The 13,401-nt window shown below is 28.9% G+C and overlaps 1 protein-coding gene across 1 annotated transcript; it reads right to left on the bottom strand.

Annotated features, from left to right (window-relative positions):
* Positions 1-1,027: 1,027 nt before the first annotated feature.
* On the bottom strand, positions 1,028-5,173 carry LOC119687552 (wee1-like protein kinase). The gene is made up of 6 exons (XM_038101898.1): positions 4,523-5,173; positions 4,270-4,467; positions 3,789-3,891; positions 3,027-3,731; positions 1,640-1,773; positions 1,028-1,570 (listed from the first exon to the last, which is right to left on the bottom strand). Exons 1-6 carry the CDS (start codon positions 4,920-4,922, stop codon positions 1,404-1,406), a joined length of 1,707 nt encoding a protein of 568 aa, XP_037957826.1. The 5' UTR covers positions 4,923-5,173; the 3' UTR covers positions 1,028-1,403.
* Positions 5,174-13,401: the final 8,228 nt, after the last annotated feature.

Here is a 13,401-nt window from a genome sequence, read left to right as displayed (position 1 = left end):
CCCTTTAAGGCCATTGCAGTTAAACTGTAGGATTATGAGAGGGAAGAACTGTTGATGGCGGAGACATCAACAATTGCGTTGCTGTAGTGAGCGGTTTTGTGGTCGAATTATGGATAGAGGTGGGCAACAACAGCCAGTAAAATTGGGATTCCAACCATAATGCGAAGTCAATGCAGAGCAAGTTCGAAGTAGTTGGTCCGTCAGAACCTGGGTTGGGTTCAGTTCTGGTCATTAGAAGTAACATAAGAAACAAGATGGCTGGGACTTACTTCTTAGTGGGAAAAACACATATATATGACAAATGCTAAAACAGAGTCATACCTGCTTGTGCAATCCCTTTGGGGGGTATTGTACGGCGCTTGCTCGTTGAGATCGCCGAGTGGCTCCGAAACGTACTCGGTGATTCTTGGAACGGTGGGACTGCTGTTTTAAATTCCTCTAAGTCTCGCGTAGAAGGCATCTTTAGTGAAATCGTCATTTTCTTCTGTCGGCGCGTAAACGCAAATTAGGGAGATGTTGATGAATTCTCCCTTGATGCAGATTGTAGCAAGCCTTTCGTTCACCGGTGTGAATTGGATAGTTCTTGCTAACCACAAAACCGCATCCAAATGCACACCTATTTACATGGCGGGTGTTGTAGTTGTCACAGCTTAGTCTTTTAGACCAGCTTTGTCCTGTCCATCGCATTTTTCAGATGGTGGTGACGTCAGCCTTTAATTTGTTGAGGATTTTCGCCAGTTGCCAGCAATAACATATCCTAATGTGTGTGTAACTTATATTGCAATTAATATACAGCAGTTCGAGTATTTCAATATATAACGATCAAATATATATTGATTAGTTTAAGTCCATGCTTAAAAGTATGACTTTGAGCGAGAGTTTGGCTTTTTGAGCTAAATCTGTTAAAATATAAATAAATATATAAATATATGTTATATACAGCGAAATTTTGATATACATATTCTAAAGCACATGCCTATTTTAAAATTATTACAAAATAAAATATCCTTTTTTAAAAAACGTCAAGTAATTTTTTATTTACTTTTTAAAAACGGGTACAAAAAGTTAAAGAAATCTCAGTACGTATTCCTATGGTTACCCAGAAAAATGTTCACATACGTCTTTTATTCTTTTATTTAATGCGGCAGGTGTTACTTATAATATAAACTTATGTTACGTCTTATTAATAACTTATGTACATTAAAAATACATTTAAACCACAGTTTTATAATTGTTTTAATATGAATAGATTACAAATATAAATAAAAATATATTTTACTTTTGTTCATTTGTGCTATTAATCTAACAAATGTTGTACTATTTTTTTTTGTTACGTGAGACATAAAAATTAATATAAAAGGTATAACAAATCAACATGAAAACTAAGGACATTTAACAATTTTTTAACATTTAATATTGTTATTGTTATTATTACTAATCAGGTTTTTGTTTCGATCACGAAGACGTTCAGTTCTAGTGGTTAAACCAAGAGATCGCTTTTTTTGAGAACACGAACGTAGACAACGTTGCTCTCCTAATACTGCAGGGTAAATTTGGTTCATGCTTTTCACTGTAAGAATTAATATTAATATATAAAATGTTTTTATAAAAATTATCAATGTTAATGAACAAAACTTACAGTTGTTCTCATTTGCTCTAAGTTGCTTCTTAGTTTCTTGAAGTTTTCTGAACAAGATGGTATTCTTTTGGCTCTGAATTAATATTTCCTGAGTAAGTTGAACCTTTGTTTTTGATTCCAATGAGTTGAGTATTCTGTAAAAAATAGGCACTTAGTAATAAATTTATATAACTTACAACTTTGAAAGATGAAATGTTTGCATACAGTGTTGCAAACTCTTTTTACTAGTAGAAAAATCATTTACACTTTGTCGAAGCACGCATGGAATAAACTAATTTAATTCAAATTTTCTGGTCAATTTACTTACTAACTAATGAAATCCTTTTAAAAAAATCAGTGATAAAGTTATTTCAGATATTCATTAGCTACTTCTAATGTTATATTTACAAAACTGCACAAACAGCTAGTATAACAGCCGACCAAATGTTAGGAGCTATAGCTCTAAGAGACGCTCTATCAGCATTGTCGGTCGTTTCAGAGCTTTTATAATTTTTGCGTATTTAATTCGAAGCATATAGCAGTAGATTTTGATCGTTATCCTAATCTTTCTTTGTTTTCTTTGATATATTTGCCAACACTTGGTACTTGTATAATACCATATCCGGCAGATTTAATAAATCTTTTAGTTTCAGTTTGGAGTTTATTTTAAATTTAAAATTTTAAGAAAATAAAATACGTTGGCGAAAATATCATATACAGGTTTTTAGTATAATTTAAACACATTAATTATTCTACACTAATCCACTTTCCTCTCTTAATAAATTTTTCAAAATTGGTTTTAAGACAATAAAATAAAACACAAAAATGTTTTTTCGAAACTGCAAAAAATGTATAAAACTAACATTTGTTATATAGTCTGATAGTTGTTCTAATTTAGGTTTTCCATAAAATTTTCACAAACAACTTATATATAATTACCCCCTATTCTCTGTGTACTTTATAAAACCATCATCTTGGTTATTTATTAAGGTTGACAATAATCAAGGGTTTAATATTCTCTTTTGTTAATAAATTATTAAATTGACACTCTACTAATTTTTGCATACAAAACACTTTTCTTCACAGTATGGTGAAAAGCGCTAGGCACTTAAGCTTTCAAATTTATAAATATTTACACAGAATAGCAAAAATCTGTTTGCTTGACAAAAATATTGATTATTTACCAATACTTGATAAATTTATCAAGTTCACAGAATGTATATTTATATTACTGAATTGTATATTTTAAATTTTTTTTAGGAATCTAACTTGTATAAGCAAACGACAGAAAATTAGCATCACTAGCTCTTTTAACCTACACTGCTATAAGAAGTAAATTACCAATCATTATGCTATGTTATCATATATTGTAAAGAATGCTAAGCATACGGTGTTTTATATTACTTACGGATTACTAAAAATAGATGTGGACGAAGGACGCTGCTCCGGATCAGGATGAGTCAATAATTTGATGAGGTCATTAAATTCTTCACTTATTGTTGATATATATGGAATATTTCCATTACGTAAATTGTCCCATTCTGGCCCATTAGTTGGCAGGGGACCTCCTCCTGCAGCCTCATATAGGGTTATCCCTAACGAAAACATATCTGCTTTAAAAAGATGGCTAAAATTTTCTTTTAAAATTTCGTTAGGTAAGTAACGGCAATCGCTTTTCTCAACGTTAGCGTCCTCAATTGATGTTACATTACCAAGATCTCCTATTTTATAAGTAATAATGCATTCAGTATTACTTAATTCAGCATAAACACCATCCATTCCATTTTCATAACATTCTTCAGTCAGTGATGGTAGAGTCGTTTTATGCAAAACTGGTTCTTTTGCAAGAAATATGTTACCAGCCTTCAAATCCATGTGCACCAAATCATGTGAATGTATATAACGTAAGCCTTCTGCAACGTGAAGGAGTAAAATTTTAAGCTCTGATTCAACAAGTGAACGTTTTTGTATCAATGACTGTAGACTACCACCATTGCAGTATTCATTCTGAATAAGCATATGATTATCTTCTGCCCATGCTGAATAATAACGAACTACATTATCGTGCTTTCCTAACACAGCGTGAGCCCAAACTTCATTTAATGCTCGTTTTCTGTTAAGTAAAATTATTTATTAACAAATTGTATAATAGGCATTTTACAATACTTACTCAAAGAAGCTGCCCGCAATGGGTTTAATACTCTTTTTAATAGCATAAACGCATCCATCTAAACGATTAAGGCACTGATAAACTAAACCAAACTCGCCAACACCTAAAATTTTAATATAAAACAACTTTTAATTTGGTGAATAGTTAATTTGTATCTATGATTATTACACATTTAAAATAAAAAATAAGAAAATTATTAAAACGTAATGGAGGTGGAAGAATTTTGTGTATAAAATGTTTTCTGCGTGAAATGTTCAAATCATATAAAAACAAATAATTATATATTTAGAAATATAATTTATATTGTAAGAGTAAAAAAATATTCGCATGTACTTTTTAACATGTATTAATAAATTTTTCATGATAGTAAAAATAAATTTATATTAAATGAGCATTAACACAAGCAAGAAAGCTATGCAACCTGCTATTATATGTCTATGAGTAAAAACAGGTGGATACGTTTTTTTATACGAACACATACCAATTACAGATATTTCTATGAACTCCTTTCGATAGCGACTAATATTTGTGTCTTGCAACGCCAATCGCTTTGGTGCTTGTACAACTTCCAGAGATTCATCATCATTATCACATTCTGCTTCTGTGTTTAGAAACGAATTAACCGAACCATCCAAGCCAGACTGCGTACGACAACGTTTCTTTTTACATGCCATTAACCCTATAAAAATTATTGCATTTTAATATATAACAATAAAAGTACAAAAAGTACTTGCCATCAGGAGTAAAAGGATTAATATTTGCGCTTGGACGAACATTCTCAACAGTGCGAGGATGCACAGGTAGAGAGAGTGGACGTTCAGTCATTTCACTTGCAAGCGCTTTAACATTATCAGAATTCAAGTTATTATCCGCCGACTTTTGCAAAATTGTTTTAGGTGTTGCAGGTGTGTCGAATAAACGTAACTCACGGACCTTACGATATGGCGGTGAAGCAAGCCCCTCATCGTTATCTTTCGAATGTTTTGGGGGATCGTTTTCAGGTGTGTCAAAAATCAATTTCCTATGGCGAGGCACCATAACTGGAGACACTGCTTGCATTTCAAGGCTTGAGTCAAGATTATCGCTAGCGTTATGTGCATCACCATTTCGGTATTTGTTATCGCGATATGCCATAGTATCGGCAAACACAATTTACTTAATCCTAAGTGAAACAATTATTCATATAACTGCATGCACACACGACCGAAATCATTAAACGCAACTTTTCCTTTACAAATGTCGCAAAACTAATAAAGTAAAGTTAGTTGCGGTTTACCCACTAAGCCGGCAAAAACAAACACAAATTTAGTGATAAATCACTTTATACCGTAAAACGTAGTTTCGTTAAATGTAATGAATTTGTTTTTGCTACGTTTGACGTAAGAAAAAATATATTTATATGATTTATTTAATGTTCACTAATTAAACAGAACGTAGTAATATATAATTACAAAAATTGAATTTTATAACGTCAATATGAATAAAAAATAAATTTCAAATGTTTGCAATATGTACTTGAAGGTGTGCATTTAAATAGTAAAGGTGATGATTAATGAAAATTGATTAAAAATGAAAAATATTTGTTTATATGGTGATTATTTTCATATATATATATATATATCATAAATCGTATAATTAAAATTGCAGTCTGTAAGGTTATAAAACTTTTTGAACCTACTATGAATAATAAAGGGTATAGACAAAACTAAACTAAAATTCCATTGATATATATATATCCCTATATCCAGAATATATATATATATATATATATATTTATATATATTTATAGCGCGGCATCCTTGTATCTGGTAAAACAGTAAATAGATTCAGATTTATAATTTTACCTATTATTTTTGATTTTTTGTGTTACATAAAACACAATAGAAAATAAAATATGAAAAATGTAAAGTTGATATGAAAGAAACCTTAGTTTAAATTTTAACTTCACCTCTTTATAAATTATTTTTATACCTGCCTCTATAAATACGTAAATGTATGTAATATGTCTAAGAAAATTGTTCATCGAAATCTGAAACCTAGTAAAATAGCATTTTGATTCTATTTAAACGATTTATTTTGCAGCAATTATACCGAGAATACTTTATCGTTTCTAAGAACACTTTACATTTTGTACTAAACTACTCAAATAAGCGCTGATTATGCAAACTAGTTATAAAACTTGGTCACATGATTTAAAACTGTAATTTATATTATTAAAATACAAAGAGGCGTAAATGCGTTTTATACATAATACAACCAACCATTTTGCAGCTACATACATATGTATATACTTTACTAATACTTCTTCTTAATTTTGAAATTAAATCCTATAATCATGTTGTGCAGGAATTTTGTGTTTCAAAAAACAAGGCAAAAAAGGCCTATTTACGATGATAATTTAGCATGTTAAATTTGTGCTAAATTACTAAAATTTAAAACTGTCAAATTTGTGCTAAATAAATTGATTAAATGTCAAATTACACATAATGCAAGCAAATTGCATTTTGTATAAAAATAAATTATTGATAAATTGAAATGAATATCGAATTAAAAGGAATGGTTAGAATGTTGGAAATTTCAAAATAAAGCACTGAAATTTTTTCTTTTTTGCCAATTTTTAAATTTATGAAATTTTTGAATTCTGTTTCAATTTTTGTTTACATATAATTTTTGACATATGATTGCAATATTCGTTGGAGTTTCCAATGAATGTTCACAATAGTTTGCTTATTGCGTTTGTAAATTTTTTTTTTACTGGCTGAGGTAGAGAAAATAGTATTATTGTTTTGCGTACATTTCGGCCAGTGTAGGCCAGCAACTTGCTGTTTTTTGCCGTACTTGCGAGCAAGTCATTAAAGTTGGGTAAGCGCATGCTTGGCAACTTTCATTACTGCTGACGACAGTGGTGCGAAACTGCGGGTGTGTTAACAATACGATATTTTTTCAACTTTTACAAGAAAACAGATTTTGTTGAGACACAAATATCCTCTAATAAAATCCTAGAATTATTAGTAGGATCCATGACATATATTTTATTCTTGTATTGCGTCGATTTCCTTCTACATAGCCGTTTTAACCTCAAAATTTCTGCTCCCACTGCATCTCGATTTCGCATCAAAGAATCTATACCCTTATTTGTTTGTAGTGACTATAATAGTTTTTTAGTGGATATTTTGTCAGAACAACTTTTGAAATGCTAATCGATTAAGATGAGAATATAATAAGCAAATGACTATTACCACTAGTGTTGACTTTTGACAGTAAAAAGATAATTTGTATGCCAAGAGTAAATTTAAGTGATTCACGTCAAGTTGTAATTTTATAAAAAAAAAAAAAAATAATTTTTTTTTATAAAAATACACTAGATATTATTGAACTATATTACTTATTTTAAATTCCATATGATAGTACTGTTAAAACTCTGTAATGAAAAAATGTAAGGTCTACAATGATTATTACCGCAACAAATTAGATTTGATTTATTGATTTACACTTTTATTACCTAGCAGTCCTTTGACAGAAACAATTCATATCTCAGATTCAATTGCAGCAAATCTTGATTTAAACGAGATTAACACCTATAATCGGCATAGGTGAATGTTGACATCAAAAACTTGTAAACCAGATTGCGGTATCAGTACCGCTATTTTGTTTATTTGATTGTAGTTAGTTGCGGTTCACATTAACAGCAATAAGCAGCGGTGATCAGGTTGCTGTACCAGTACCGTTATTTTTGTTTGAATAAACGTGATCCATTGTGGTTTATGCTTGACCATTAACAGCTATTAGCAGCGGTGGTGACATTGCGGTAAAAACGGCAGGTTGCGGGAATAATACCGTTTATATTGATGAACTAAAAAAGTCCCTGCTTGGCCGTCATAAAAAGTCTTAATATTTTGGAATTGAAACTATTTATCACACAATTTAGATTATTCAATTTCTTAATAATAAAATTAATTTACAAATTCATAACTTTACTTTCAGCACTTGCGAACGTCAGCCAAACATGCGCTCAAACCCCAAAAAAAGAGTGATTTTGCAAAACTGAATTAATTCGAAGTTTATTTAAAAAAGACAAAATCAAGGGTTGCAATGATATAATAATTAATGTGTTTTATCCGTTGACGTACACAAGTGATGAATTAGTATATATAAAAAATTATATTTAATAAATGGTTTAACAGCCTTCATTAAATTAGCTTATTTAATTTAGGTCATTAATGAGGTGAATTCAAAAAGCTTTCGTACAAATCAACTTAGTTAAGAATAAATTAAGTGAAATTACACCAAAATTATCAAATAAAACAAAACAGATTTTATTAATATATGTAATATATTGTACATACTTAACAAATAAAATAAAATGTAAATAAACAAAAAAGAAAAAAATCAAAGATGAACATTTTTTAAAATGCTCATGTGGAAATTTTTTTGAAAAAAAATTGGAAAACTACCCATACTAACAAAAGTTCAGCTATCTCTCCGTTTTCTTGAAATATGTATAATATATTATATATATTGATAAAATCCCTTTTGGGATATATATTTTGCAATGTTTTATTCGACATTTTCGGTATAATTTCACTTAATTTATTCTTAGTTTGATTTGCACGAAAGCCCTTTTTACTTCATTAACGACCTAAATTAAATAAGCTGCTCTAATGAAGGCAATTGGAACATATATATTATAATTTTTTGCGACTTTTGGATAAGCGGGGAACGCAAAAATCGTCTTCGACCATAAGAAGCGCATATTCGTCATTAAATTAATCAGCATTATGATTAGATGGGATAGCGATCAAATTATCAATAAATATATTTGTTGTTGTTTTCATTTATTTGAAAGCATCTTTGAAGACTACAACAACTGTGGTGATTGCCGGTAATTTGGTCGCCTGCATAATATAATTGTTTCTAAGAGAGCGACTAAATATTTAAACAAAATATTAAATATGATATGTATAAAATAAGTATTAAGTTTTAAAATTAAAACTAACCATTTACAGTTCAAATTGAATTTTAAACAAATGTATATAAATAATCAAATATTAAAAAAAAATTAATTATATTATTAAATAAAATCTAATTAAATTTAATTCAATTAAAATTGAATTATTTTCTACTGAATAAAGATTTTTCTGTGTATGTATTTATCTTTTGAAAATTTGCTGGGCTATTTCTGCCTGAATACTTACATATTTATCTATAAATATAATATATTTTGTTTTCTATAATCTATTTATTATCTTAAATTCCTACCTGTTATACCGACCTTAATTTTTATTAGTCAACATTAATTTTTCGATTTGATGATTTTCTTATTCCAAGATTTGAAGGTCTGCGCAGCCAGTACCTTTTCTTCTCTTCTCTTGGATATAGTATTTTGGCTACATTATCTTATAAATAAATTAATGAAACATTGATTGTAACTCCATACATTTAACTTTAATCTAAGAAACACCAGACATATTCGAGAGAAATACGAAATCATTGGTATTTTGACCTAAAGTCATGTTACTTTAATTACTTTTAGATATAGATGTTTCGTCTTTTTAAAAAAATATTTGGGTATTTCTAATTGCAATAGTATAACTATATCTATTTCGTTGGTTTTTGTTAATAGTTTTATGCATTCAAAATACCCTGAATTTCAAGAAAATCTTAGGTTAATAAAGGTATTATTGCAGAGAATCGGTATTAATTGCTACCTAAATTATATTTTAACGCGAAATATTTGTATCTGTGGTCTAATACCTGTTCTTTATTTTAATAAGAGCAATGGCATAATTACTTTGAAAAACTAAGATAGCAATTAACCGTTCTTTGAGGACTTATTAAATTCTGTACATCTGCTTCTCAATACCTAGGTACCTTCGAACCATACGTACATACATTAATGTGTGAAAATGTTTAGAAATGTTTTTTCAAATTTTGAAATCTTTTAAAACTGATTTTTGTTAATTATTTTATTCAAAAATGTATTCACATTTGGCAGGACCTGAGTTCGATTCCTGGTACTTGCAGTCTCAAAAATAATTATTTACAAATAATTAAATACAAGAATTATTTCCAAGACCACTGATGATGGATATTTGGCAATACTCGAAATAGCTGTATTGTCCGCCAAAAATTCAATTAATTAAAATAATATAAAAAATAAATTTTTGTTGTTGTATTTCACTACTGTTTGAAAAAACCTCTTTTAAAAAATGTATTCATCTAATTTGGAAAAACATCAACTTTTCATTTAAACTGAAGAAATTTTTTATCATTAGAGAATATTGGAGAATGTTGAAGGATATTCATTTTTCAACAGTATTTTTTTGAATTATTTTAAACAATGACAAATTTATACATATATAATACTTGTAAAAAGGCGTGTTTATGTTAGCTTTTTATAAATTAAATGACACGATAACTAAATTATCATCATCATCGTCATCCATGACTATAAAGTCCATGTAAGATATAAGTCTGTTAAACAACATCCTTTCATTCTTCACTGTTTTTTGCTTTTATTTTCCAATTTCTTATGTTAATTTCTTCTAAGTCCTACTAAACACTGTCTTTCCATCGTTTTCTTGGTCGGCCTCTTCTTCTGCTTTATTCCTACTTCATTCTCATAAATCTTAAGCGGAGCTCTCATATCCAGTACTCTTATCAAATGTCCAACAAGAATTTGTTGATTGTAGCACCTTCAGCTAGCCATTCTAGCTCGGTCAAAAATTTTTCTGAGTAGTTTTCTTTCAAACACTGCTATCTTGCTTGCTTCAACAATAACTAAATAAATACAATAAATCCGGTACGTCTAGCTCGTTTTGTGGCACCGAAAACCAACTAGAGTTTTGGGTTTCTCAATTTTGACGAATTTAATACGAATGTAGCCAATATTCCTCCTTTAAACAATTAACTGCTTTTTACTTTGTATTGGATTAGATAAACAAACAAGTAGGCTCGATCAAAAATCTGGAATCTCGATCTAGACTTCTAGTTAATATACTTAAATATAATGCACGTTTTAATATTTATCAAATTAAACATTTTTTGTGGCTTTCACACAGATTATTGCAAACTCAAAATGAATTTTAGTAAACTAGACTTGTCTTGAAATAAATATTCCTCTCTTTCCTGAATTGGCACTCAAACAGTGGCGTAACCAGTTTATACTACAGGTTTAGGCTATAATCTTCAGAGTGTATTGCCAAAGGATAGACGATCTATCTTCTTGATTGTATGTCGTTTTATTATTGAATGCACGTATTAAAATATAAAAAAAATATATCAGAATTGTATACCTTGAAATATCTTTAGATTATATTGGCAAGCGGTGGCGTCCTATCGCTTTGACCCTCCCTTCAAATTCACCACTACACCCAAGACATCGGACATTTAAAAATACAAATACTAGTCTCGTATATACATGCCATCAGAACGTTTTGAATCTACTCTTGGTACAATATAAACAATATTCTTATTATAAATAGATGAGATTAGACAATAAAATACCACAGACTGTTAACAATGGTTAAAAGAACAATTTCGAATAATTGAACTTATTATCTTACCTAACTGCAACTGTAATTATGATTTCGCACATCTATTTTTATATCACAGCACTTACCTACATCAACTAGAACCCCATTGAAATACAGCTCCACCCAATCGATGTGGCAAGATTTTTGAACACGACGAATTTCATTCCGCACTCTACCAGCACTGATAACTTCTTTCCTCATGCTTTATTAAACATGTCTTTGTCCAGGTTACAACAAAAACGACATAATCGTTAGTGGAGATGACATATTCATATTAATATTATAATATTAAATATTAATATTGATAGTTTCTAATAGCTGAAAAACTTGAAGTATGGTATAAGAGAGCATAATTTAGCGCTCATTAATGTAATATTTCTTGTAGAATTTTATTTCATTCAATTGAGAAGATATTGTTAATTTAAAGTTAGTAATTTTTTTTTTTAATAAATATAGAAAAAAAAAACTTTTGATTTAGAATTATAAGCCGATTAATATTGCTCCTTCTACTCTTATGTGGGCTAGCTTAACGTTATAATTACTCGGCAACGTTATAATTCTTAATAATGTGCTAGAGCGAAAAATATATGAACATAGCTAAACAAAACTGGGTAGACGGATACTTCTCATATCTCAAGATCCATCTGGTCCAAATTGAACAAGAAACGTAACAGTCAGTTGCTTGAACTAAGACGTAACCTGATTAGCACTACAGTATCGGTGCTCTGGTCAATGCGTACTAGAAAGATATGTTATAATGACTTTTGTCGTGGTTCTGGCTCTGCAGATAAAGAGGAGACTATACTCTCATTCACGTGTGAGTGTCCATCACTGGCTAAAGAAAGATTAAAATTCTTTAGCTTGGCCAAGTTATAGAATTTTCTGGTTGATTTACTTTCACTTGAATGGGGGAGTTGTGTGTACGTTGCGTTTTAACAACGATAATCCGTGGTACCACAAAGGGTCATTATTTCAGCTTAAGTGTGCTCTGGAGACAAGACTGTCAATTCAAGCTAACCTCACCTACCTAATGTGGTCGAGATATATTCTATAAATTATTTTATATTCATTTTTATTCGTTTCTTTATTAAATTTACTAAACGTTCAGATATTAAATTTATAAAGTACATTTGCATTTGTATCTCGTCAGTTTTATTATTTAATATATTTTTGTTTTTTGTTTTTTGTTTTTTGTTTTTCGTTTTATGTCTTAAATTTGCATTATTTTAAACATTATTTTTTATTGTTTTTATTGTATTTTTACTCAGCTAAACACTTATATAATTATTTTTATTTGCTATTTTTGCGTTCTTATATTTTATTTTAAATTCTTACTAATTTAACAAACAGAAATAATTTGAAACGATAAGCGAAAAACTCGTGGAGCTTTAAATTTACGTTAATGACTCGTTTTCAATATATACTATTTCATCATACATTTTATAATTATTGTTGTTATTCTATTAATTATTAATAAATATTTTTAATTTAAATTTATTATTCCCTCGTTTCTGAACTTCTGAATTTCTGAACTTCTGAACAACTGACCCTCGCACAATATACTTTAGAACTTAAACAACTTATATAAGTAAAAAATTTTAATTGTAATTTAAACTTTTTTATTGTTGTTGCTGCTTTGCTTCCTATTTTCTAACTTCACGTATTTTATTTAAAATTAATTTGTTTCATTATAATTATAATTATAATTATTATTAATGTTAATGTTAATGTTAATATTAATTTAATTATTTGTTTGCTTCGTACATAATTAGTAACAATGTCCTTGATAGATATTTTGATTACTTAGGCACTGTGTTCATATTACAATTAAAAATTATTTTTAAATTTACTTTAAATTTCGAAATTTAAATTAATTACAAATGAATTTGAAAAATCAAAAAAATTAACGACTCTAAGAACCTAGATATATACTTAGTTGTGTTTATTCGTTATATATGTATGATGGAGAATTTTCGATAAAAATTAATTAACTTTATTTAAACAATGGCTACATGTTACATATGTTTTATTCATATTTATGTATATTTAATATTGAAATACTAATATGTATTGTATAT

This window comes from Teleopsis dalmanni, chromosome X, assembly GCF_002237135.1.
Source record: "Teleopsis dalmanni isolate 2A chromosome X, ASM223713v2, whole genome shotgun sequence".
NCBI classification, from domain to species: Eukaryota; Metazoa; Arthropoda; class Insecta; order Diptera; family Diopsidae; genus Teleopsis; species Teleopsis dalmanni.
Note: the sequence above shows the minus strand (reverse complement) of the source record. Positions and strands in the feature narration are given on the sequence as shown.

What these genes read in the sequence shown, in the direction of transcription:
- LOC119687552 (XM_038101898.1), bottom strand. Translation starts at nt 4,922, where the DNA reads ATGGCATATCGCGATAACAAATACCGAAATGGTGATGCACATAACGCT. An exon ending in ACATCTATTTTTAGTAATCC is followed by an intron (nt 1,774 to 3,026) that starts GTAAGTAATATA and finishes TATTTTTTACAG; the next exon opens with AATACTCAACTCATTGGAAT. An exon ending in TAGAGCAAATGAGAACAACT is followed by an intron (nt 1,571 to 1,639) that starts GTAAGTTTTGTT and finishes TAATTCTTACAG; the next exon opens with TGAAAAGCATGAACCAAATT.